This window comes from Glycine max, chromosome 2, assembly GCF_000004515.6.
Source record: "Glycine max cultivar Williams 82 chromosome 2, Glycine_max_v4.0, whole genome shotgun sequence".
Classification (NCBI taxonomy): Eukaryota; Viridiplantae; Streptophyta; class Magnoliopsida; order Fabales; family Fabaceae; genus Glycine; species Glycine max.
This window is the reverse complement of record NC_016089.4, coordinates 9,786,053-9,812,501: the sequence shown is the minus strand read 5'-3', so window position 1 is coordinate 9,812,501 and position 26,449 is coordinate 9,786,053. Positions and strand designations below refer to the sequence as shown.

General features: G+C 34.3%; 4 protein-coding genes across 7 annotated transcripts; 1 reads left to right on the top strand and 3 right to left on the bottom strand.

The window, feature by feature from the left end:
* Window positions 1–1,901: 1,901 nt before the first annotated feature.
* LOC100813205 (probable E3 ubiquitin ligase SUD1) lies at window positions 1,902–8,767 on the bottom strand. 2 transcript variants are annotated; one of them, XM_003518657.5, is made up of 9 exons: window positions 8,221–8,767; window positions 6,705–7,400; window positions 5,333–6,094; window positions 5,033–5,244; window positions 4,586–4,948; window positions 4,159–4,316; window positions 3,922–4,085; window positions 3,672–3,818; window positions 1,902–2,607 (listed from the first exon to the last, which is right to left on the bottom strand). In XM_003518657.5, the coding sequence occupies exons 1-9, from the start codon at window positions 8,584–8,586 to the stop codon at window positions 2,104–2,106; spliced, it is 3,372 nt and encodes a 1,123-aa protein (XP_003518705.1). In that variant the 5' UTR covers window positions 8,587–8,767; the 3' UTR covers window positions 1,902–2,103. The 2 variants fall into 2 exon arrangements, with proteins under 2 accessions (XP_003518705.1, XP_006574896.1); XM_006574833.4 differs by having other exon boundaries at window positions 4,159–4,319; window positions 8,221–8,766.
* Window positions 8,768–13,323: 4,556 nt separating this feature from the next.
* Window positions 13,324–18,574, top strand: LOC100775416 (filament-like plant protein 7). Of its 3 annotated transcripts, none has more exons than XM_006574832.4 (6): window positions 13,324–13,520; window positions 14,427–14,536; window positions 14,716–14,863; window positions 15,218–17,471; window positions 17,589–17,649; window positions 17,872–18,574. In XM_006574832.4, exons 2-6 carry the CDS (start codon window positions 14,438–14,440, stop codon window positions 18,352–18,354), a joined length of 3,045 nt encoding a protein of 1,014 aa, XP_006574895.1. In that variant the 5' UTR covers window positions 13,324–13,520; window positions 14,427–14,437; the 3' UTR covers window positions 18,355–18,574. The 3 variants fall into 3 exon arrangements, with proteins under 3 accessions (XP_006574895.1, XP_040867942.1, XP_003520062.2); XM_041012008.1 differs by lacking the exon at window positions 13,324–13,520 and adding an exon at window positions 13,534–13,751; XM_003520014.5 differs by lacking the exon at window positions 13,324–13,520 and adding an exon at window positions 13,768–13,918.
* Window positions 18,575–20,431: 1,857 nt separating this feature from the next.
* Window positions 20,432–21,265, bottom strand: LOC100812117 (40S ribosomal protein S16). Its single transcript, XM_003518655.5, has one exon. It carries the CDS (start codon window positions 21,129–21,131, stop codon window positions 20,661–20,663), a length of 471 nt encoding a protein of 156 aa, XP_003518703.1. The 5' UTR covers window positions 21,132–21,265; the 3' UTR covers window positions 20,432–20,660.
* A 3,115-nt stretch (window positions 21,266–24,380) lies between these two features.
* Window positions 24,381–26,449, bottom strand: LOC100811247 (caffeoyl-CoA O-methyltransferase). The gene is made up of 5 exons (XM_003518653.4): window positions 26,080–26,449; window positions 25,849–25,928; window positions 25,592–25,736; window positions 25,240–25,371; window positions 24,381–24,906 (listed from the first exon to the last, which is right to left on the bottom strand). Exons 1-5 carry the CDS (start codon window positions 26,404–26,406, stop codon window positions 24,613–24,615), a joined length of 978 nt encoding a protein of 325 aa, XP_003518701.2. The 5' UTR covers window positions 26,407–26,449; the 3' UTR covers window positions 24,381–24,612.

The following is a 26,449-nucleotide window of genomic DNA, read 5'->3' as shown; positions in this document are numbered from 1 at the left end:
TTATGTATCATAGAAAAAGAATACTAATTGGGACTTTCCGTTGGTAGAAAAAATAAGGCAATACTCCCCAGAAGAATCATTCTCAAAATATTAATTTATAAGCTTAATTATAAATTTTATCACATAATTTTTACTGTTCAAATTTTAATATTAGTACCACTGCTGACATATCACATAAACAAGTTAAAGAAAAATGTTTTGATAGCAATGTGATAGTAAAATATGCAAAAAGTTAAAAACTAAATGATAAAATTAGGGAAATAATAAAAGTAGAGTGGAAATTTGTGGATAAAAAAAACTGTAAAATCCTTTAGCAAAAACTATTGCAAAGTCATAAACATTATCATTTTGTCCTAGGTTATATAGGTCATGAGCGTCTTCCAATCTACTGAATCAAAGACTAATTCTACTCGCGATCTATAGTTACTTACCGCTAATTCAAGAAAATTTTACACGAAGAAAATCAAATAAACATTATTTCTCTAAATAGTTCATTATTCCACACGTGAACACTACTGATTGTAATTCTTAGAGAAAAAATTAGAATATTAATTAGTAGGATGTGTTGTTTAAGAAAATTTATGAGACCGGTTATCCATCTATTATCGCCCGAGTAAAAGACGGGTATGAATTTTCTATTTGTACCGACAAGCGTTTTTTCAGGCTAAAAATCAGTAAAATATGGAGTACTTTGAACTTTTGGAAAGTGCCACATAACAGTAATTCGAGAGTGATATACTGATATTTACTATTTAGTCACGTGCCTACATAAAACCAATGAAAACAAATTACATTTTAAGTAGAATACATAATAAGTATATAATCTCAATTATTAAAAGTTCTCACGATTTTAAAAATAGAAGATCCCAAAGGAAATTTTGAAGTTATAAATACTGCTTTTTTTTGTTGCTTTTAGTAATTTTAGTGAGATCAGCAAAACAGGTTAAACTTCTAGATTTACTTAAATTAGGTAGCCTGTGTATCCGCTAACATTAGATAGTCGATTTTTTTGGGTGATTATAAGGAGCAAGCTGCCCTAAAATAGACTAATTCCTTAACAACAAAGTGTTAGAAGAATAAGCTAAAAATGCAAAGGCAGTGAGCATATTGGACTGGAAGTATGACGTTTTTAAGCCAAACTTGACGTAGTTATCAGCTACAGATTTGATTTCTCTCTAAAAGTGGTAACAGCTGATAGACTTTCCCAATAGTTGTTGTCCACGAATAAGTGGCTAACAATTCTGCATGCATGATGGAGCATGATCCTAGATTACAGGAGAAAACACCAACAAACTATCCTCATAATTCCTGATAATTTTCAAACATTAGGTAAGAAACTGTTGATTCATTTAAAATAAATGTCTTATGAATCTAACTCTTTAAACAGACTAAACCCACTAATCCCGTTTGATTGGGAGCTAGTCCGTTATTTTTTTTCCCCTTCAATTATCAGCAACATAAAATTTGAGCTTCATTTTATAAATTAAAATGTTTCGAACTCAATGCTATATAACTTTGAAGAGCTTATTTTGATTGATTTTATAATATTGACAGATTTTGACATTGCAAGGATATATTAGGTTGCGTTGCTATGCACAAGGAAATATTTAACCCAGTTGAACTAATCAAAATATTGCATTTGAGTTTACTGGGGGAACATTGTATTGGCTCGGTCAAATTCATCTACATACTCGTTCATAGTGCACGAAATTACATTCCAAAGAATACTTAACCGTATGAACTTGATGCATTTGAAGTTAAGCCCACTGAATCAATCACATTACGAATTAATAAATAATTACCATAACAATTAACTACTATAACTATGTTATTTAAGTATAGCATGCCTTCCGCTTCCCTATTTCACAAAGAATTTCTTTAAATAAAAAAAAACTTTGAGCTATCAACAATTTTATTTTCCTCCTATTAGCTAAATTTTAAACAAGTAACACGCACAAAATGTTAACGTTAACTACATCACAGGTGTGTCATGACAATGTGTTATAACTAACCCAACACAAGTGTAGAGTATACATCAGTGATTCATAAACCATCACGAGGCATCACAACCTACAAAGTGGCCTTCCTACCTGAAAATACAATTCAGCCCACCTGTTGATTTACGTGCCTTAACCGTAGTCCGACATCTGCTTCGCGATCTTGTTGGTTTAAACCTGTACCTAGTAAAATAGTGTCCTTCTCCCCTGAATTAGTTTCTGCCACATTTGCTTTCTCAGCATGTTCTCCAAAGTTATGCAACCTCCGGCCAATCAGATATCGGTCATCGCGTATTGAATTATGGAGATTTGTGAACCAGACATGGAATCTCTTGGCACAGAAGCACACGAAACTGAAAGAGAGGCATCCCAACCATGCAAACCGATAGACGGCAGAATTTATCACCAAGGGATACCCAAGCACTGGAAATACACCTTTGGCCAAAACGTAGGGTACACATAATGCTGTCAACAGCTTCATTATGATAGGAAGTACGATCTCCCGAAGGACCCAAAGACCTTGCAGCCTGGAGAAACCATCCTCTCTCACTCTCTCAAATTTGACTCGCCAACTTTCATCCACCAGAGGCATCATGTGGTCCAACATAACCTAATAAAAGAACCAAGTCAACAATTTATAAACCGACCTTGGGGAGACAGGTAACCATTTACAAATGGGACGTGGACAATAATAAATTTGACAGATATAGGAGGGGGAGGCCAAAAAAGAGACAAGTCAAATTATTAGTTGGGTATGAAAAGATTTCAACATTTTTTCAAGGTAGATGATTCTTTGTCAACAGAATGGAAATTGATCATCTGAAACTTGTATAGATGGTAAAGAAACTAAGTTGTAGTTCATCAACTAAATCTGCAGGTACAAAACTTCCCGCTGATTTCAATTCCAAGAAACCAAGCAGTAAGCTCAACAAGTGTTTCCCCTCTTATAAAACCCTTACTATCCAATTATATTTATTCTTACCATCCAACAATATACTGACCACCACCACCCCAAAAAAAGTTGGCAATGCCTTCAATATGTTTTTTCTAAAAAAAAAATCCTACCCAAAAAATGAAGAACAATACTATATATGGCAAAAAAATTTTAGATTACAACAACCAGGCTTTACCCCAAAACGGTGTTAAGCTACATGGATAAAACATGTCATTGGGATTATATACAGCTATTTTATGATTTGAAGCTAACATTTATACCAGTCCCAACTCCCAAGCCCAGATTACAAGGAGGTTTAAGTTAGGTTGTCAGCAACTAATATAAAACTTTATTAATCTTTAGAAAATAGATGAAAAAAAAAACAAAAAAAATAAAGGAACAACAGTGTAACAAGTCTTATCCCATTAAGTGAGGTCAGCTACATAAATCACAGTGTCATTGGTATGGAAAAAAAAATATAAAAGAAACATTTCAGAAATTTGATACTATCAAGGAATTTGTTTTATTGTTACTAATGCAGCAGGATACATTCACTAGAACTAAAGTACAGCAGAAGACTAGATTTTTTTAAAAGCAAAAAGGAGGTTTGCCACATCACATCACTCATAATCTATTAACATACCTTTAAGTATTAGATAAGCTTATAAAAGTTTTTAAAAAATTAAGCCAATAAAAAAAAACCTAACAGAAAATGCTGATAATAAAGGAAACAAACTCACCAATCTAGTCCATATCTTGAGAAATATAAGGCCTAATGCCCAGTCTTGATAAAGGAGGAATACTGGACTTTCATCCACTGGAACTCTCATTGGCACGATGACCAAAAGCTCAAAAAGAAGCCCAATTAGCACTGGGATAACAAATATCTGTGACCAAAAAAAAGATGGATTAATCAATAGCAAATAGAGATCTGTGCAAAATCAAAGGGTCAGCTTCAGTGAGATGATCAGCAAGAGGAATCATCCTTACCCATATAGACAGAAGTGCAGAACTCTTCACAAGAATGCCACACCACTTCCATATTTGGCCAAACAAAACAGAAGATCTCCTTTTTCTTATTTGCTCAATCGAGTATCTAACTCCAGCAACAGCAGTCCAGATCACATAGCTTCCAATGATAAATGCATACAGATCTATGAAAAGAAGTAAGGTTATAAATAATTATAAAGCCCAGTTACTTGAAAGCTAGTTCAATCAATTACACACCATTGCATTTAATCCCATGAGTTATGGGAAGGCGAGGAATAGAATTAAAAAGTGTCCGTCCAAGGGAAATTGGTACAACTATCAGAGCAGAGTTGAAGACAAGGAGAGTCATCCAAGCAATCACCAGTAAAAGCACAATGCGAAGCACGAAGGCGTAACTGCTATAGTCAGAAAAATATTCTATTAGATAGTGACAGAGTAACTAAAAATAGCTAAAATGTGCATCTGCAAAGAAACTGATGGCTCTAGAAAACTTTTTCATGCATTGCGTTAACCCAAAAATCATGAAATGAAAGACTTGACTCCGTCATGCCCTCATCTCCCCACACATCTACTCACAAAAATGTAATATAACTAGATAAATAGAGTGCAGTATAAGATAATTCATAAATGATAGTTGCAGGATTTCAATTTGCAAGGAACTCACTCAGAATCAGACTGCTCATCATTATCATAATCCTCTTCAGCATTCATTTCTTCCACTGTGATAATGGCCCTGTTCAAATCATCGCCTGCAAATGGCACCAAACCCTGATCATGCACTCCAGCTTGTACTATTTGTAGCCTTTCCTGTCTAGCTGGCTCCCCATTTCCATTTTCTTGATTAACACTCTCATCAGGTTTAGGCAGTAAGAAATCAGTCAAACCAAGTGCCCAACCAACAGCAGTAAACCAATATCGAAGTAGGGATTTAATAGTTGTCCTCAATTTAAAATGCTCAATAGCAAATGGGATACAAATCTGAAAGAGAAGCATGTCAGCTGGAATTTCAGTGAATGGATCAGATACCCTGCAAAAACATGCATATTCACAATTAAAAAATGTGACACATAATCCATGGAAACTACTAAAATTGATCAAGGGGAAAGCTTACGATATGTCAAGCGGGAAAATCGAAGGTGCCATCCGCATGGCATGTTTGACAGGCAAGAATACCAGCATCACAATCAGACTCCCATAAACTGCAACAGATAACAGAACCCTGCGAGCATGTTTGTGCACAGGATCATCTATCAGATCACGGAACGGATTGTAGTTTGGATCAGCAGGGTCCCGAAGAAAGTATAAAACTCCATTACGTAAAACCTGTCATTGGAAACATACAAACCACGTGAAACAGTGGATAACAATATAACCAGAGCTTTACAAATCATATCACATGACAAGAAATTACCCCTCTAAGAAGGCTGACAAATATGCTAATTTGTAGCATATACACAATACCAACAACCCAATGAACCAATGAGCTTGCTAAAGGGGATGCAGAGAAGAACTGAACTCTGTGAACCATTGTCTTCCCAAACATCTGAATGGTACAAACATCGAGCCACCACCCACACATCAAAGGAAATACCCCCAGTTCAATGACTAAAAGGAAAGCAACCTTAACCATAGTCATCAAATGCCTCATTGCTGCCAAAAACTGCCTGAAAAGAGATGGAATTGTCTCTGCTATAGAAGCAATGCCATAAAACCTTCCCATGGTCAAAGGCTCACCCTTTGTGTAACGAATTAAAGCAACAATTCCAAAGTAGCAGAAAATTAGAGTCAATATAAAAACATATCCAATAGCTAGAGTGGTAACATCAGAAATCCTTGAAGTTCCAATTGACACTCCTTTCAAGATAACAGCTGAAGCAGAAGTTATGTTTGACATTTCACTCATTTCACTAGCATTTGCTTTCAGCATTTCTGCAACCTGACCAATTGATCCATTTTCTTGAGTTTCAGATGACATGTTTTTAACAGCTGTTAATGCATTCTTCAAAGTAATATTTGCTAGAGAAAGAGATGTGTCTGCAAGTGGGGCCACAGCTGACAACACAGGGCCACTAGCAGTTGAGAAGAACCAGGATAGATAATGGAGTATGATACGGCCCAATGAAAATGGCACAAAGATTACAACACCAAGGAAAATCATATTGCTAGCCAGCACCTGCATAGAGAAAAAAACATTTAGTTCTAAAAACGAAATGTGACTAATAGCAAATTCATTTCTCCAAAGAATAAAACAGATTTTTTGAACAAAATTAATCAGAAAAGGTTATAATTTACAAAACATAAGAATTTGTGGTGTCAATAGTATAATCGCCCCTAAACGTGGGAAAATCATCACCCAGAGAAATATTCATGTTTCAGTAAAAGATAATACAATTTATACTAAAAAGAAAGAGTAGCATCAATAGAATGACCAACTAACATAGGAAAAATAATCATAATAAGTGAACTACTCATGCTTTGGTTAATGAGGAAAACTCATCCCACAATCAATTGAGGTTCATCCACATGGAATGACAGAAGTTAACTATCAAGAGTAAATCTCATCCATTACCCCAAAGAAGCAGAGTAAGAAGATCAAGTCTGGATACACAACATAAATAATACTTTTCGTAAACACTTATCAAGTAATGGAATTTAGTAATTTATTAAAAATTAATTAAATGAGAAGTTATTAAAAAAAATGAGCTGTGCGTATGCTGTTTTAGCTTTTGAAAAGGCTTCCCTCATCAAGTTCAATTTCAATAACATCAGGTTGATAGACTTACTGTAAATGCATTTTCAACCAAATGAAAAACTGGACCCTGCATGCCAACAAGTTCATCAAAGGGAACATCTTCTGCTCCATCAGCATCATCCAGACCATCGAACATCTGCTCGACATGTGCCTCAAGACGAGCTGCTTGCATCTCCCACCGTGCAGCAACGTTTTCAGCATTTCTTCTAATTACTTGACCTGCCCCTGCAATTCCTTGCACTCCACCAGCATCTTCACCATTCCCATCACCATTGTTGATGTTACGATTAGCTTGCCCAGGAGGCCTTCTAGCAATTCGAGCACCATTTCTGTCCACTTCATCTTCTCTATCGGCATCCTGTCCCCCAATTTCTCGCAAATGCCTAAAGTAATCTCTCAAAGAAGTGGCCCCAAGGAAAATGAAGACAATACTTGCAGAAAGTAGGAAACCATGGAGGCAATCAGTCAGAATAACTGCTGTCGATAAATGGCTTAAGAATAACCTCTGGGCTTCACCTAAACTCCTTACAAAAGCTAATCGCCATATCCAGAATGTTATGAAAGGTATAATTAAGAGCCACACAGATAGCACAAAACTCAGGCGCAAAAAGAATTGAAGAACATGGCAAGCTTTCATTGCCATTCCAACCACAAACTCTTGAAAAGGTAACCTAGCTGGGGCATTCTCAGCATACACTGGAGAGAAGGAGAATGCATGCTTGCAGACCTGCAGCACACATGAAGCACATTTAAAAAGAAAAAAAAAAAAAAAAAGACCCCAACAAAAAAGAAGAAAAACATCAAGTACATAAAAACGAGGCATCAGTACATTAGGGAGGGGTTATCTAACTTTTGACATATTTGGTGTAGGTGCAAAGCAAAACCTACTATTGAACATAGCATAGCATACGCATAACTTTTAAAACAAACCTACTGTATGCTTAGAAGTTTAATACAAGTGTTTTCAATTAGCTCTTGCAAGACCAATGAGTGTTTTTTTTCCTTCTCTCTTGGTTTATGCTAGCAAGTTCAAAATTGTTTTAGTAGTTATAAGGTTGGGTTGGTTGTGAAGGGAGAACTGGGTTCAAATCCCCCACTAACAAAAATCTAACAACAACTAACATTTGCTGATAAAAAAAATTGTTTATCTTCCTAACAATATTGAGCTGCTTCAGAAAATTGCTGTGCCTCAGCAACTCACTCTTTAGTTTTTAAATAGAAAGATTACACACATATATGGGCATAACAAATTTCCATCCTTAGCCGTTCAATATTTCGACACGAAGAGGAACGCAACAATTTGATAGCACCTACTTTTCTTTTCACTTTCCGTCATTCTCCGCAACAAAATTAGGAAATTTCTGAAACTTTTTTTATCTTCATCACTAGACAAATTATCCTATCCTAGCACACGGTATGGTAAAAGAACTATTACCACCTCCATTTACACAAGATTTAGATCAGAAATCCAACAAAAACTCAAAAACACGTTAATTTACGTCGAACACCGTCGAAAAGATAGGGGGGAAAAAAAGAGAAGGCATAACCTCGCATTGGCGCGCGTTGCTGTGATTAAGCCACTGAAGGAGACAATCCTGATGCACGAATTTGATGCTCCCGCTGCATGCGCAAGGATAACGAAGCGGATTCTCGGCGTCGCCGGGGTTCCGGCAAATTCGGCACACGTCCTCTTCCTCCTCATCTTCGTCGTCATACTTCGCCGGCGCCGGAGATGTCGCCGTCCCCGACGCGGTGGATTCGACCTCTTTTCCCTTCGCGCCGCGCGGCGATGAGGCGGAGGAGGAGGAGGAGGAAGGGGAAGACGACGAGGACGACGGAGAATTCGCGAGAGTCTCGGCGGCGGCGAAGGGGCTTCCGTCGAGGGAAGGCGATGGCTCGTGAGCGATCTCCATGGCGGTTTGGACCGAACCGGCCGGGGAGCGAGTCGGTGGCGAGTCAGGGCGGGTCGGGGAGCGAATCGGTGGGGGACGGAAAAAGGGAGAGAGAAATTAAAAAAGTGCGAAGAAGAGATGAGAGAAAATGGAAGAGAGTGATCGGAAATTTTGGCGTGGGGATTTAGGGTTTTCCCAAGAATGCCCTCGTTCGGTGGTTTATATTTACGCGGATGTTTTGGGGTTCGGTGACGTATATGGTCATGTGGGTTTTGGGGTCACGTGGCACCCTGTCATTTGTGCGTCGCTGATTATGGCCATGTTCTACGTGCAAAAACTGGAAATCAAAAATCGAAAACGGAAAATCCATACATACTATTAAATTAAATTTTGTTAATTAATGTCATTAAAAATTTAAAATTATGCTTTGACTTTAAGTTGACTTTTCTTCGGATAAAGATGAATATTGAATAAATCTTAACTCATTATAATTTTTTTAAAAAAATAAATACCAATAAAAATTAGTCTATTGAAATAAACTTATATTCAAAAATAGTTTAGTTTCAATTTCTGATATAGTTTACTTGCAACACAATTTATTTTTTATCACTGGCGTCCAGCACACAAGCTGCTACCCATCATAAACTGCTCCTGTAATAGTAGGCGGTGCATTTAGCCATTTACGCGCAACTGCAACTATTGATAAATTCACACGTCAGGTACAGAAATTAGTTCGAAGTTCGAATAGTCGCAAATTGATAATATTTATGGTTTTAATTTAATGGTTTTGTCTTTTTAAATTTAAATTAGAGTTAAATATTTTTTTGTCACGTAAATTCTTGGGAACTATTATTCTCACTACCAACCCTTATTATTGGCACTAGCAACCCTTACACTGTATAATTGTATTTTTTTTTCACCCCCAAATAATTATGGAAATACAATTTTGTTATACACTTGTATAACAAAATTTTGTTTTCGGTATGTTTTGTTTTTTCACCTCACTTAACAAAAATACCTTTTCATTGTGTTTCCGTTCAAGAGATAATTTAAGAATATAGCTAAAAGGTACCATGTGAGTAGTGCCATTAACAATTGTGATATTGCCAATAGCAATAACCTATCTTTTATAGGAACCATATTTGGGCCTTGATGAACCAGTCACACAGACTTTGGGACCAAATCCTCTCAGAAAAAGGAGTTACTATTAACAATTCCCTTTTGCTATTTGCACTATCCATGTGGGAGGTTTATTATGTAATTCCAAAATTACCTTTTTCATGGAAACACAATTTTATTATACAATTAAACAATGAAATCATATTTTTGTTGTTTATTGAAGGAGTGAAAAAAAACTAGGAAAACACAATTTCATTATGTGTTGTACAACATAATTATGCTTCCATTGTTTACTAAAGTATTGGAAAAAAAAAATAAAGGAAACACATTATTCAACAAAATGATATTTTCTTTGTTTAATTTTTTTTACCGTACTCAGTAAAACAAAAGTATGCTTTTGTTGAGAAAGATAAACAACAAGCAATAGATTTTGTTGGACAAGCAACACAACCAACAATAGTATCACCACACCATAACCATCATCAAACACTAGATCACCACCTTCCATCATGTCATTGTTGTTACCAATCACCTAGGCCATCATTAGCATCTCTCTTTCACTTTTGTAGAGACCCAAATAACACCACACACCAATAGATCTGCTCATGCAACATCTTTATGTCCCTCAATGTTGCTGCACCACCACTAGCACCATCGTGCCACTGTGATCATAGCCATACCACCAACATCAACGTCCTACACCACCATTGACCTATAAAACCTAAACCTGACTAGATCCGCTCCAATCTCGTCATTGACCCAAACAACCGCAACAACCAAAACCCAAACACCATCACCCCAACCTTGATCATACGCTAAGGTCCATAACATATATTTGACTTAAATAAATGAATATAATATGAGTATAAGGTTTATGATCACAATAATGTGAAAAAAAAGGGAATCAAAGCTACTTCTAATAGATTGTAGTTATTTTTAGTTATTAATTAATGGTAATGCATTATATTGCATTTTTCTCATATGTATTATATGTTATAGTAAAATTATTGGTTCTATAATTTTAGTTTTTGTATTGGATTGTATTGTACATCAAGAAAGAAATGAGAATTGTAGTTGGGGTGATGCATGTTTCTTTTTAATAAACTTTTTATATTTGTTGTAGTCACAAGTAATCCAGAAAGTTCACTTTCTTAATATCCAACTCTTATAAAAAGTATATCGAATTTTTATATCAACTAAATTTATATCCTCAAAGAAAATTGATCTAAAATGAAAAAAAAAACTGATTAAAAAATCATTTTTGTTCTATTGTGTCCATTTTAGCCAAGCTTATACCTAATAGTCTAATACACCATATAGCTACGTTGGTGAACTACCTTTTTATCTCATTCTCAGCTACATTTCTGAATGTCTTGCGCTGCTATAAGAATGCATCGGCATCTAGACCATCAAACTATGCTGCTCCACCACAGCTGGTAACGTTTGGGAAACACCCATTTCCTATATACCATAATTTCCTTTAATATTCCCCTTTGTATAAAGAAAATGATAGACAAAAACCCTTTTGTGATAAAGTATGCATTTCATGATTTTCAAAGTCAAAAGTATCATTGCTTAAGGTCTTCACTTTTATTAAAGCTGATTTATTGGAAGGTAATGTGGGGCAATCTTCCAAAGTAACTTAACGTTGGAAAAAAAATCAACGGTAAAACGTTTAAGTATGACTTAATGACCAGTAAAACAATAATTCAAAGCGTTTAATTAACAATTCTACCATAAGTTTATAGATTCACAACTGAGAAACAAGAAATGGTTGGTTCCATTGTCAACTCAAATAACGTCTAATTGGGGACAATGGCTTGTTCTCCCCCGTTTTTTTTTTTCTCTCCTTATTGTTGAAGCGAGTGAATGTGCCACCGTTGGCCATGGGCCTCATTCATAAACTATAGGAAAAGAAAAAAAAAGCTTTCATAAAAATCATCAATATTATTCTCTTAGATCTTTCATGATTAAAGGTTAGATTTTGATAGGCTTGTTTCGATTTAATTTTAGAAAGTATTCTCATGGAAGACATAGACATGGTATTCTAAAGCATGTGTCAGCTGTGGATATTTTAACATGTGCAGGTAAGTTAATTTATGACAAAAAGGGATTTTCTTTTGTTCAAACAATAAGAAAGGAAACCCTTGAGTATGTGAGGATGGATTGTTTGAGGGAAAACAAGGATTTTTTTTGGATTAAAAAACTGTAGTATTTATATAATTAACAAAAAAATTATAACATTTTTATCCTAATCTAATATTTTATTTCTTTCATTTTAAAATAAATTAAATTAAAAACATAATTTAAAATATAACTTTAGATATTCATCCTGTTTGCTATTAAAGCTTTCCTTCCCCAACTAAACTAATTTTGACACTCTGTATCCTGTAGCAACCAACAGAAGCAAACACACCAGACATCATCATTTATAGAGGGTATAATATGATGCTATGATAAATTCACAATTCTTCTGACCCCGCATTTCATGGAGGCTGTTTCCATAGTATTCTCCATTGTGACACTTTTGATTTGACTTTTTGAAATTAATGAAGTATGATAACGCATTCTCTAATATATTTTTTCAATACACTCTATAATGCATTAGAGGGTCTATTATTATACTTCGGTATGAATAATAATATTTTTTTTATTTTATCTCTTTCGCATCATTTATTACGTGTCATAAAAATAGAGAAAGAACTACACAAAAAATGATATTGCTAATCTAAAAATAGATATTTCATATTAGCATATATACCTATAATTAATATCATACATCAGATATGTTGTTAGTTTAAATTTAAAATATATACACTAACAACATATTTGATGTATATTTGCTTAACATTTATATTGACGTTGACAATCCTAAAGCCTTAGCATTTGCTTACTATTGTTAGCGTATGATATTTTTTGTGTGCGTGGTGTTTCGTTCATTGTTAATGTAAATTTTTGAATTATCATCTAAAAAGTAAAATTGTGCAGAAAACAAAAAGTTACACTGTACAATTTGCAATTATTGTCGAGTACACAGACAAATATAAATAAATTGGTTATTTGAGGTATGGTATTAGAATATCTTGGACATGTGGTATCTAGCTATATATTAGTTTCATTATTTCTTCCGAACCTCGACAACATTTAACAATAGCTACAACATTAAATGTGTTGCGGGAGTGCTCTCTTTTTAGTCTTTTCTCCTCACCTATACTAACGCCGTGTCTTTTATGACCCTCCTCTACCACTTGTGGTCAATTTTATGACTTCTCCTTTTCCTTGGTGTTACTTCTCTTTCAATCCATCATACATTAAGTGAATGTAATTATATTCCGTGAATGTAATTATATTCCGAATATGTAGATTAATTGACATAAAATTATTTAAGTTTAATTAGAAATATTAAATTTAAGTTTTGTCTATATAGTTATATAAAATATTTTGAATTTTTTTTACTAATAATAATCTTATCCGATTCGAATATGATTATCTCATATAGATAATATCATTAATCTATGAAAAAAAATAAGTAAATGTGAATGTGGGTCTTTCTTTTATTTTTCATTTTTAACCTTTTGGTAACATCATATCATACGTGAAACTTTTTAATAGGATAATACTAATAATATATACACCTTCAGACAAGGATTCCTAGCTGTCGGTGGAGAGGGTGAGCATCCTATGACATATACCCGTTGGGATTTTTTCTGATAACTTATTATCTGCCTATTATTTTACTTTCACCTTCAAGTTCCATTGGTGGCTAGTTGAAGTTTCAAGGCCAGTAGTAACCTTCCAATGCTTTTTTAAGTCTTGTTTGTGCTAAATTCTGTCAGGTATGAGCTGTTGTAGCAATTTTCACTCGCAACTCCTCTTATTAGTGTACTTGTTTTTCTAGCTTTTGTCTTTACTTCCGTTTCATTTGTTGTCACTATCTTGATAATTTTTCAGTGGTTCTCGATGGTTCATTTGAGTATCTGATAGTGAAGGATGCAGGGGATATAGAAAGATAGCGTCTTAGTGTAGTGTTTTTCCGTGTTAGACAGTTCATCAGCTACATGAATCATGTGATACTTCTTAAGCATAAGGCATAAGCTTTAAATGTTCTTTTTTTCATATGAGTGATTATAGGTTACAGAAGGTCTGAAATCTAAAAAGCTGTGTTTCACTTGAAATGCACCATACTAATCAATGTAGCCAAATTTGATGAAGAAACATGGATGCGTGAAAACATGTATGTAATATTGGTCCCTGGAATTCGATAATTAAAGGGTGAAAATGAGTATGAAGTTATAGTCAATTATAGTTAATTCAATTATTCGTGCTCCCCCTTGCATAGAGTTTTAGGATTTTTCAGTTCAATGTTTGTGTTGCAGTATTTACATTTTCATGATTTTTTTTATCCATGTTTGATAGTTCAGCATTGTTAGCTAAGTTTGAATTTTAACCAAAAAGCTAGTTTCCATAAAGGATGAGCTAGATAAATGCTTCAGTAAAACTATTAATAGTGGGGTGGCTTATCTTCAAATTATAAATGGGTGGAATGGACCCTAAAATGCGTCATTATGTTACCGAATCCATATTTCTTTAAATATTAATTAGGTTTAGTCTTTTGTTTTTTTATGTTGCACTGAAATTCTTTAGGACCAAATAGAGAAATAATGTAGGGGGAAAAAATTCTTCTTATAGTTATCGTCCAATAGCAGCAAGTTTTCTAAATTTCTCTCTTGGTTCTTGAATAGTACCTGAAATCATGAACCACAAGCCATGGCTTTGGAGGAAAAAATCTATGGAGAAAACAATCCTTGCAGTTGGCAAAGTTGTCAGTTCTTCTAAAACCATTGAAGAAGAGGTACTCAAAAACTTTACCTTAATCATTTTTATGTTGCTGTTTGTTTCCTCATTTGGTTATCTATCCTCTTGTTTTGCCAAAGTTTTGATATATAAAAATCTAGCAAATACTAGAGAACTGAATTCATAGAAGAAATGCTCGATCTGATTATAATACTGACAGTACTATATTTTTTTCAGGCACACAAACTTCCAACAAATAAAGAAACTGGATTGGAAAGATCATCAAAAAGTCTAAATGAGAAGTTGGCAACAGTCCTACTTGATTCTCATTCTGGAGATGACCCTTTAGCAAAACAAGCCCAAAAGCCCCAACAGGAAATTAGAGGTATCTTAATGTTACATTTCCTTTCAACTTTTCCCACTATCATGGTGCTTCTTTGATGATTCCTTTTTGAAAAAAGCTAGTAACAACTCTCTTAACACACGATTTTTAAACACACTCCTTACTATTTGTTGATATTCATTGGAAATCACAAAATTTTGAAGGTCTCACTTTTTATTTAATAAGTTTCACTCATGATTTGTAGTTCCTAATAAATTTTAGTCAATAATAGAGAGTGCGTTAGAAGGAGCGCAGTAGAGTGTGTTGCTATCACTCCTATTTTCTCTTTCAATACATGTTTTCTGCTCAAACATACAATTTGGTTTTGATCTTACTAAATTTCTGATAAAAATCTAGGCAATGACAAGACAAAACAGGAAGTAGAATCTGTTGAAGACTTAGAAGAAGAAGCATCTGCTGAGACTGTTACTCCAGCAGATGCAACATTGGAGGAACCTTTGCAGCCACCAAGCAGTGTTCAAGTCGAACAAGAGCAAAAGTTGAGTGGTGCCACTGCAAAGATATCAACAGAGCATGAAAAGATTCAGAGAGATTTGGAAGAGAAGTTGAGGGAAACAAGTAAAAGGCTAGATGACTTAACTGCTGAGAATACACATATTGCTAATGCATTGCTAACCAAAGAGAAATCAATTGGGGATCTGGTTAAATGTAAACAAGAAGCAGATGCCGAGTTTAGTACATTGATGGCTAGATTAGACACCACAGAAAAGGAAAATTCTTTCCTAAGATACGAGTTTCACGTGCTGGAGAAGGAACTTGAGATCCGGAAGGAGGAGATGGACTATAGCCGTCAGTATGCAGATGTCTCACATAAACAGTACCTTGAGAGTTCTCAGAAAGCCTCAAAGTTAGAGGCCGAGTGTCAGAGACTACGTCTTTTGCTGCAGAAAAGATCACCTGGTTCTGCTGGTTTGGGGAATATGAAGAATGAAGTTGGAGTGGCGAGAATAAGAAAGTCAAATCCTTCCAGAGAATTGATGTACAAAAACAATGATGCCAGAAACTCTAGTAATGTGTCTGAGAAAAGTTTCGGCTTAATGACCAAACGCTTGCAAGATCTGGATGAGGAGAACAAGGCTCTCAAAAGAATTTTAACCACAAAAAACTCTGAACTAGAATATTCAAGACTTATGTACGCTGAAACAGCTTCCAGATTATCACAGGCTGAGATTCTGCTTAGAAAGATTTCTGAAAATCAGAGGTCCATGGAGCTGGCTAGGTGTTATCCCACATCAAATGAACTTCCTTTGATGTCAAATTATGATATTTATAGTGATGATGAGGCTATCTCTTCTGGATCCTGGGCTAATGCTCTTATGTCGGAACTCGAACATTTAAGAACTTCAGAGGCTAAAATTCATAAAAGCAGCAGAGCCACTGAAGTTTCAGACATTAGTTTCTTGGATGATTTTGCCGAGATGGAAAAAGGAGCTATAGTTTCTATTGATACGCCTAAAAGGGGATACTTCTCTGATGTAAGTGGTAGGGAGCTAGTGTCAGTTAAACAAGATCATCTTGGCATTAGTGAGAGGAAACAGGAGATCCAATTCAAACATACAACAACAGAAAAATCATTTGACTGGCTTCAGATTGTTTTGAATGCAATGTCGAAGGAGAAACACATATCGAAACGAAGTCTTCACGAACTGTTTGATGACATAAAAATTGCTTTGGATTGTGTAAATCATCCAACTGCTTGTAAATCTGATACCGAAGCAGAAAGCAAACAACACTTCAATTCTAATTTGAGAAAGTCAGTCCACAGAATTGTCAACCTCATTGAAGGAATTGCTCCAAAGTCATTTATGTGCAACAATTGTCCAGATTGCTTGGAGGAGATTAAGCATTCAGACATATCGCAATCACCAACACCCAAAGACTATTTTGTTCATGTTTTCCAATGGAAGGTTTCAGACTTAAATCCTCTCCTGCACCAACTTGTTCACACCTGCAAAGATCTGTTAACAGGGAAAGCTGATTTTGAAAATTTTATCGAGGAAGTGGCATTTGCTTTGGACTGGAGCATTAATAACAGTGTCACCTCCACAAATGCTGCCATTGCAAGGGATAAGATCAAGAAGCAATTCAGCAGTCATTTATCACAAAATCAAAGTAAAACAGATGTTGAAGATAAACAGTCTTCTCGCTTGCCCTCATTTGCATATCCTGACGAACAGTGTGAACTCTTCAACACACAGAATGATCAGTGTGATCTCCTTGAAGAGATTAGAAAACTAAAATATGATTTGAGGAGCACAAAAACTGCGAAGAAAGACTTGGAAGAAAAGCTGCTGTCAGTAACTGATGAGAGTCAGAACTTAGCAAAACAATGTCAAGAAGCACAAAATAACATCAAAGGTTTAGAATCAGAAATCGAGGCACTGAAAGAATCCAAAGCAACACTAGAAGATCAGATTGAGAAACAGAAGATTATAAATGAAGATCTTGATACACAACTTACAATAGCTCAGACCAAATTAAATGACATCTTTCAAAAGTTTTCGTCCTTAGAAGTTGAATTAGAGGATAAAAAGAACTCCTGTGAGGATTTAGAAGCAACATGTCTAGAACTTCAACTCCAGCTGGAAAGGTAATGATTTGTATTCCCTTTCCCTTTTATGGTTTCTACTTTCTATTCTTACTGCAATTTTCTGTTGCCATGCACAATGAATCTGATTTCGAGAACATGAAAAAAAAATCTTTTCAGCATTGCAAAGAAGGAATCTCCAACATATGGCAAATACGAAGTAGAAAAGATATATCAAACTGTAAGTAGTTCACATCCTATTTAATTAGAGATATATGTTTATAACACTGATATCTTAAACTCTTCTTGTTGACTTTGGTAAGTCTTCTGTATGTTGCAAGGTGTTATATATATATATATATATATATTTGTGCATTACCATTAATCAATTGTACTTCTATTTTCTTTTGAATTAAACATTTAATGAATCTTAACTAAACAAAAAATTATATATAATGTTCAGGGCTGGGAGATCACAACAGCTTCATCAAAGTTGGCAGAGTGCCAAGAAACCATCCTAAACCTTAGGAAACAACTCAAGGCACTTGCTTCATCTAATGAAGTAGCAATTTTTGACAAGGTTGTCTCCACAACTAATACTATGGCCAATCCAACTCAGAAGAAGAACTTGATCAAACGATCCTCTCTACGCAATCAAATGCAAGCAGAGGATGAAGCTAAAGGAGGGATGCATAAGTCTGTCCAAACTGAAGAAACTAAAAGCGATAAAGATGTGCAGAGGCCACCCCTTCTTCAATCTGAAACCGAAAAATCTCTGCCAAGTCCCAAAAGTCTCACTTCGGAGCAACATGATAGAAGCAAAACCACAGGCTCTTTGGCAATTGTGCCAGGTAAGAAGCAAATAGGCTTTGGTTTTCTGAGGAAGCTGCTGTCGAGACGAAAGAAAGGAAGGGGTAAGGGAACTAAGTTGTTAGCCAAAGCATGAATAAGAATGATCTTGGAGAGAATGCGAAGACATGCTTCTGGTGTAACATGCTTTTGTCTTTTATTAGATTAGATTCTGGTGGAACTTGTTTTTATCTTGTATTGGAGATGATTGAGGTTGGAGTTGAGACACAGAGTGAAAGAGAGGTTTGGTGCTGTAAATATAGCTGGTGTAAATAAGTTCATTGGCATTTGAGATTAAGCTGTGCTGATTTATGTTACGGTTGTTGTTTGCATTTGTTTTAAGAAGCTATTGTTTTATTTTTCAAAAAACACTGAAATAATCACTATAACTTTTTAAAACAAAGCTTATAATTATAAAAAAAATGGAAAAAAACCCACAATCAAAGGCATGACAAACGAACAAATCATTACATAATGGTTAGCCAATGTTAGCTAATGAAGAGTTAATTTTAGAGAAATTATTTGAGAGAGCTTCTATAAGTTAATTAATAGTTAGCTAATCAAAAACTAATTTTAACTTATGAAGAAGTTCATTTCATTTTTCTTCTTATTTCCTTCTTTTATAAGTGATTTTAAAGAAACTTATCAAAATAGACTCATGAGGAAATGAAAAAGCCTTTAGCATCTCAAATAATAACAGTAATTTATTTATTCTCGATTATTTTGTCAAATTCATTCTAGGTTTACTCGTTCCAAATAATATAGTTAATAAAAAAAATAATGAATTAAAATTTAATAAAAGAATGAAACTTGTAGAACTTTAAGTCTAATTTGATGACCTACACTTCAAAAGAGAAAAGTCAGTTTTTTTTAGCTCAAAATGTCTACCTTATAATTTGCACACATAAAATTGACAAAATATGCTTGCCAGTTATGTCTGGAGGTTACAAGAACTTCAACTTTCATACTAACATGATGTCAGATGCTTAGGGTTTGATTCACCAAAAATATATGCTTAGGGTTGGATACATTTTGATAATTCTTCAGTCACGCCTGCTAAGTAAAAAGGACCTCGAGTGGGTAAATGAGTACTGAGAATGTTTTTCCATTCTATCGCTTTAGAAGAAGAAAAAAAATTGAAGACTATGTATGTGGCCAGAGTAAGTTGCGGAAGTGCACCTAATTAGGGCATCTCCATTGTTATGTTTGACAACCTAATTTAAGCCACATTAAAATCTTAAACAACTCAAATAATAAAATAATTTTTCTTCAGTGGTTAACAAGTTGATTAACTCACAAATATTTCATTTCTCTTAATATTAAGTTAAGCTAACTCATAAACAACTCTCCAATTTCGGAGACTCAGAATCACATATTAAAACACAAAAACAATCTTTTTTTGTTAAGCAATTTTCTCCATTATAGATGCTCTTATAAGACTATTTATAACCTTAAGCACAATTACTCCGTCCATCCCTTAATATAATTATGAATCAATTGAATTCATAATCCAAATGATATTAAAACATCGTTTTCTCATTATTTTGAAATTAATTAATACCTTATTACACTACTTTATTATAAAGTATAACATTAAATTTAAAATATACACAAATTTTTACTATTGAATTACTTATAAACAAATGGTTGAGTTGTCAGAAATCTCATTTGAACATCAACATATATATTACTCTACTATAGTGTAACCGTTTGTTTGACAAAATTTTAAAAGCTACATCTATTCAAGTACCCTGTTTCATTAAGCCTGATCCAAGAGACCAATAAACCATCGATCCATTTGTGTGATTAATGGAATTGGCATCATCTAACTAATTCGATAATCACCTTCAACCTTTAGAAGACAATGATCACAGAAAACCTATAACAACCCAACCGAAACTAATATTAATCTCAAATAAGCACTCTTCTAAATTCAACCTACTAAAAGAACAAAATTGTCAAGCCAATGCCAAAACAAAGAACATGTGCAAAACTTATTACATAAATCAATTATAATCCATAGCCCTACGCCCCTAGAATGCCTTAGCACATCCAATATTTAAAGTGTGTTAATTTGGCCTAACACTTATAAAAAATCCCAATTCCACAAGCACTAAATCGCGCTTAATTCCAACATTCCCAGAACAATTCCAGCAAGCACAAGCAAAAAGCCATGACATTAAAACTAGAATTTATAATAATGATAATAACTTCATACCTTCATTGTACCTAAACAAAAAAAGTTGAATTAAAACAACATCAAATCCAACAATTATAAAAAAGCGACCAAAATTATAAAACTACCAAAAACCACCAGCAACGAAAGTATTCATTTTTTCCACAGCATAAAACATGAACCGAAACCAAAAGCCAAAAACACGAAAACACCACCACCATTCTTCTTCAACGGTAAGACTTCTGGAACCTCGCACGTGCGCCACGCCCACCAAACTTCTTGGGCTCGCAGCGCCTGGGATCCGCAACGAGCAAGGTGCGATCGTACCTCACGAGAATGTCCTTGATCTCCTTCTTACTCTGTTCGTCGACATACTTCTGGTAGAACGCGACGAGCGCCTTGGCGATGCTCTGGCGGATGGCGTAGATCTGGGAGGTGTGGCCGCCACCCTTGACGCGGATGCGCATGTCGACGCCGGCGAAGCGGCTCTTACCCAACAGGAGGATAGGCTCGAAGGCCTTGAAGCGGAGGATCTCCGGCTCCACGAGCTCAATGGGGCAGCCGTTGATCTTGATGAGACCGCGCCCGCGCTTGCAGTAGGTCACGGCCACGGCGGTCTTCTTGCGACCGAAGCACTGCACCTGCTCCAGCGCTGCTTGCCCGTGCTGCGGCTGCGACTGCGGCTGAGGCTGCGCCATTGTTGGTTCGTTGTGTTGCTCTGTGAATTGGAAAACCCTAATTCTGTGCGGTGAGGGAAGTGAAGTTGGGGGAAGGAGGGAGCTTATATATGTATTAGGGTTTTTGGAGGGTTGTGGAATGGACCTTCTGTTGTAGTGTAATGTGACATGGGCCTGTCCTAAGATATCACAAAAACGAGGTAATTATTTTCCGCACTCCCACTTTTGCATCATGCACCTCTCTATTGCATTACCGGAATGCAATAAGAGGTATAAGTTGTAATAGTGGAAGTATATGATACAATAGCACAAAAACAAAATACTTGATAGTTGTTACATTTGGGCTTAAATTTGTCTCTGATCTCTTCTTTTGAGGATTTGATATTGGTATTCTCATTTATGATTTAAACCTCCCAAACTTTTTGCTGATAGTATTTTACTAAAATACACTTTTAATCATTTATGTTTTATGGTCTTTTATCTTTTTAAAAGTTTAATTTAGTTCATTAAGTTTTTAAACAGATCAGAATTGTCATTTTGAAATAGTGATTGTTTATTTATTTATTTTGGGACACGATTTTAAATCTATTTTTATAGATTTGAGACATGAAACTTGTCTCATTAGATTTATGTATATAAAAAATATAGAAATTTTTTTAACCATAAAGGGTCATTAAACCATGGTGAAATTTGTGTGAAAACTAATCCCACAAGCAAACAAAAAATTAAAATATCTTATGTCAATTTTTTTAAATTATTTGTGAGACTCATTTTTTATGTAATTTTTATCATATTTATGACTTTTGTTGGTTTGAGTATCATTTGAATTCCATAATTTTCATGTAAACAAATTTAAGATGATAAGTTTCACATCTTAAATTAGTAAAAAAACAAAATTTAAAATTATGTTCCAAAACAACAACAAAAAACAGTTTCAAAATAGTCATTTTGACTCACTTTGAAAATATTAAAAATTAAGTTAAATTTTTCAAAAGATAAAAGATTAAAGTGAATATAAGAAAACCATAAAGTACTAGGTATTTTAGTTGTATTTTTTGACAAAAATGTCTCCCACTGAAACATACTTTTGTTTATTAAATGCACGTAAAAGAAACATGTTTTTATTGAATATGGATGAAATATACAATGGAACCAAAATCTCATTATGTATTTGGTTTTGAAACATTAAAAAAAATGTTTTCACTGTGAAAGAGGGGTGTGAAATGACACTACCTCCTTTTCTTTTGAACTGTCAGATTCTTGAAATATTTTTTTATATTTACCTATTATTTAGTTCAAGATAATATTGATTACTTTTTTATTAATTATATTTCTTAACTTTTTGGCTAATTTTTTTTATTAATTTATATTGTGAAGTAGAAATGAAAAAGGATAAAATAGGAAAACCCATAAATGTTTTATTAGGATAAAAAAAATTATTACATTTCTTGATTTTTTTTCCGTTAAAAACCTTTAAAAACATAAAAAGGAATGAAGGAAATAATACACAATAAAAATAAAAAGAGTTTTTCATTGTGTAATAAACCTAAATACATAACGAAATAAGTTTTTACTTTTAACAAATTCAAATACACAACCCGTAACTTATTTTATTGTGTGACAAACTCAAATATACAAGGGAAACAAGTTTCTATTTTATAACAAATCTACAATGAAGAACCAACCTAGGAAATGTTTCCTACTTCAATTTCTTAGCATTGATATAGAAAGAGGATGTTTTTTTCAAATTCTACTTTCTAGATTAGATTTGTTTCAACTAATTCTAGTCGTTTTCTAACTTGTTTTTTTGTCATGACTAATCTATTATGTTGATATACTTCAAAAAAATAAATTATAGATCCAACTTTCTAAATTAAGAATACTCAATGAAGACTTGCAAAAGTGATAATATTGGATATAGGGATTAATTAAATTATTGTGATTAATCTTTCGTAACAATAGTTAGATAAAATGATTCAATTAAAAATAAATATAATTTTAATTACCTAATTGAAAAGAAAAATAATTCGTGAACCTAATTAAAAATTATAGAATAATTCAGGAACCCACTAATACCATAAATATATCCACAAAGAGCTATTTATAATAATAGATATATTTAATTTTAACATATTTTTATATTATAAAATGTATTTTTCTCATATTGAAACCAACTCAAGCAGCACACAAGTATCATCTATTTTGTACATATGATTAATATAGCTAATTAAAGTAAATCAATATAAGTGCTGACTGTGCAGTTGGTGGTATTTGGTAGAGTTGTAGTTATACCAAAAAGCCAAAAAAATGTGAAGAAGGAGAACTTGAAAATTAAAATGTGAATAGGTAGGAATGTGCTTAGCAGGTAGGAAAGAAAGAGTACTTTCTAGATTAGATTTTTCTTGAACGGATTGTGCCAAGACTTTGAAGTTCTCCAAAATCCCATCAAAATCACTATGTGAGTGACTTTCATATTTATTCCACGCTTGAATCAATTGTTGGCAGTCATTCTCCACCACAATTGCTCTAAAGGATAAGTCATCATCAAAAATAGTAGTTAAATCATAAATATCAAACACCTAACTCAACCTGTGCCACTTGAATTATTTCTAACACATTTTCTCACACCAAATCCTGGACGGACTTCAGAATATCAGCAGTAGTAATTAATATTGACATAATAGAAGTGAATCACTCAAGTACCCAAACTCTAAAAAAAGATCATTATTTATGGTCCAAGACCATACATATTGATAAAAAGAACTATTATTGATTTGATGAATAGACAAATCAAGCGAAATCGTCATAACTATAATAAACAATAAAATACTAGGAAAAGCCCGCATACGGCAAAGATATTTAGTTGCTGCATAAAAAGTAGAAGTCCCACTCCTATTAACATAGGAACTGAAAATGGAATAAAAGGTATGATCCATGAATATTGATGTGTATATTCATGAATTACCATTTTAGAATGCATAATATGAGAGATCTAACTCAACCTCAAAAATTAATTTAAGGAATAAGGGTTGTCCCTCACTTATATATTCTAATGTTGGATTATTTTTAGTCAATGTGAAACTTAGATTATTTCCAACACTAATATTTCATTTAAACATATAATTTTTAAACATTGGGCTTCATCCACCCTTCAATTCCCCTCAATTCCATCCTCCCGGTAAATCACACGTATATATCCTCTTTCTAATAAACCAAGGTTAACACTTAATTGGGCTTCACAATAAACCAAGTTGTGGGAAGTAAATCATATAAGAAAAAAAGTCATTTGCATATAATTAATTGTCCACCGTTTTCCACATGAATAATAGAGAAAAGAAAAGTACAAACACAAATATTTTGAAGAAAAAAAAATAAAAGGAAAATATCGATTGCTTTTAAATGCATTAGCAGGTGCCACTCAATGATGACCAATCATCACTAGGGTGCAGAAGAAGCAACGGTGGTCTTGGTCCACGATTGTGTGATTATCAGAAAATCAGAATCACTTGATCCGACGGCATATAGTGATTCCATCACCAACCGGGAGCATGCAAATCTCGATCCTGGGGTCCACAGCGAGTGCCTTGTTGAGCTCGAGCACGAAGTCCCTGTAGTATCTAACGTACTTCCTGAGAGGAGCATCTGGGGGTGCCACCACAGAGCCGTTCCATAGGGTGTTGTCGTACCCGATCACTCCCCCAACTTTGACAAGCTCTATCAACCTCTTGTGGTAGTTGAGGTAGTTGTCCTTGTCTGCGTCCACAAAGATGAAGTCATAGCTCCCATGGTTCTTCTCCTGCATTTCACCACACGCAATCGCTACCCAATTACCCTCTTTTTACTCCTCTAAATTGATTATTTTTTATTGAGTGATGGAAAAACTTGCATTTTTTTTACCTTGAATTCAAGAAATGTTTTTTTAGTCTTTCATGACTGATTTTTTATGATTTGATGCACAATATATGATGATTTTTTTACCATAAAAAAGACTAAAAAAACATTTCGTAAATTCAAAAGTTTGAAAATATAAATTTTAAAGTAAATGATTAAAAAAAGACAGATCTTAAATTTGAGACATTAAAAATATTTTTCTTTTTCCATTGGGACATTGAGAGATAGAAAAACTTACATCTTTAACCATTTCATCAAGAACTGGGAGAGCAGGACCTTCTCTGAATTCAATTTTGTGGTCAACACCAGCTTTCTTAATTACTGGCAAACCCAATTCATAATTCTCCCTGTTAATATCCATGGCCAAGATCTGCACCAAGTACAAGCAACAACTCAAATTTTTACACAATTTTTTGTTTAACACATGATGCCAAAATAGCACACTCTTTCCCAAAATTGGATGTAATTATTAATTAATAAATACCCACTTGACTATAATTGCATAGAAAATGGTTGTCAGAAAATTTTGATTTTATAGAGAGAAAAATAAAGCTTTATTCTTTGGGGGTGCTAAGCTCTGCTTTTAATACCTTTCCATCTTCAGGAAGAGCGAGAGCGGTGGCAAGAAGTGAATATCCAGTGTAGACACCAATTTCCATGGTGTTCTTGGCATTGATGAGCTTAAGGAGCATGTTCAAGAATTGCCCTTCGTCTGCAGAGGTTGTCATGATGTTCCTGTTGTTTGTTTTCAACAAAAAAAATCAGTAACCATGAGCAGAGAAACCAAACGAAGCATATAAATAGGAGTCAAAATGTCAATTGAAAAATGAAATAGTTATATATATACCATGGGTGTTTTGCTGTCAACTCTCTCAGTTCTTTCATGGATTCAGGTTCTCTTGGGTAGACACTGGTCTCCAGAATATACTAAACACAACATAACCATTTTATCAAACACCCCCCCGAAAAAAAAAGATTTTTGTTTTCAACATAACTATTATATAAAATAAAATAAAAACCAAAAGAAAAAAAGATTTTTTTTTTCTTTTTTAACAAAGGAATGTAATTGGGGTGGTACCTGGTAAAGAGCATCACTCTGGAGAAGGCTCTTGTGGCCAACCTCTTGGTGCCTTCCAGCTTCAGTTGTCTGGTTTTGGTTTTGTTCTGCCATTGCTATAATAATCCTTTGTGCGTTTTGTTTCCTTTCCTTTTCTTCTCCCTTTTGAAAGAGTTGATAATTGGAGCTTGATGAAGTGGGGGGATGTAGGAGAGTGATTGATATAAGGAAGGAAAAGGCCGGTTCGAACCGGTGTGATGTTTGGTTGGACCGGTTGGCGTCCGGTCCGGGGTTGGCGAGGTTTGTCTTATAGTAATGCTTGTGCATTGAGCAGCATGGTTTAGGCATTTAGGCTCCACAGATCCATATGCTCTTGTTTGCTTCATTTGTT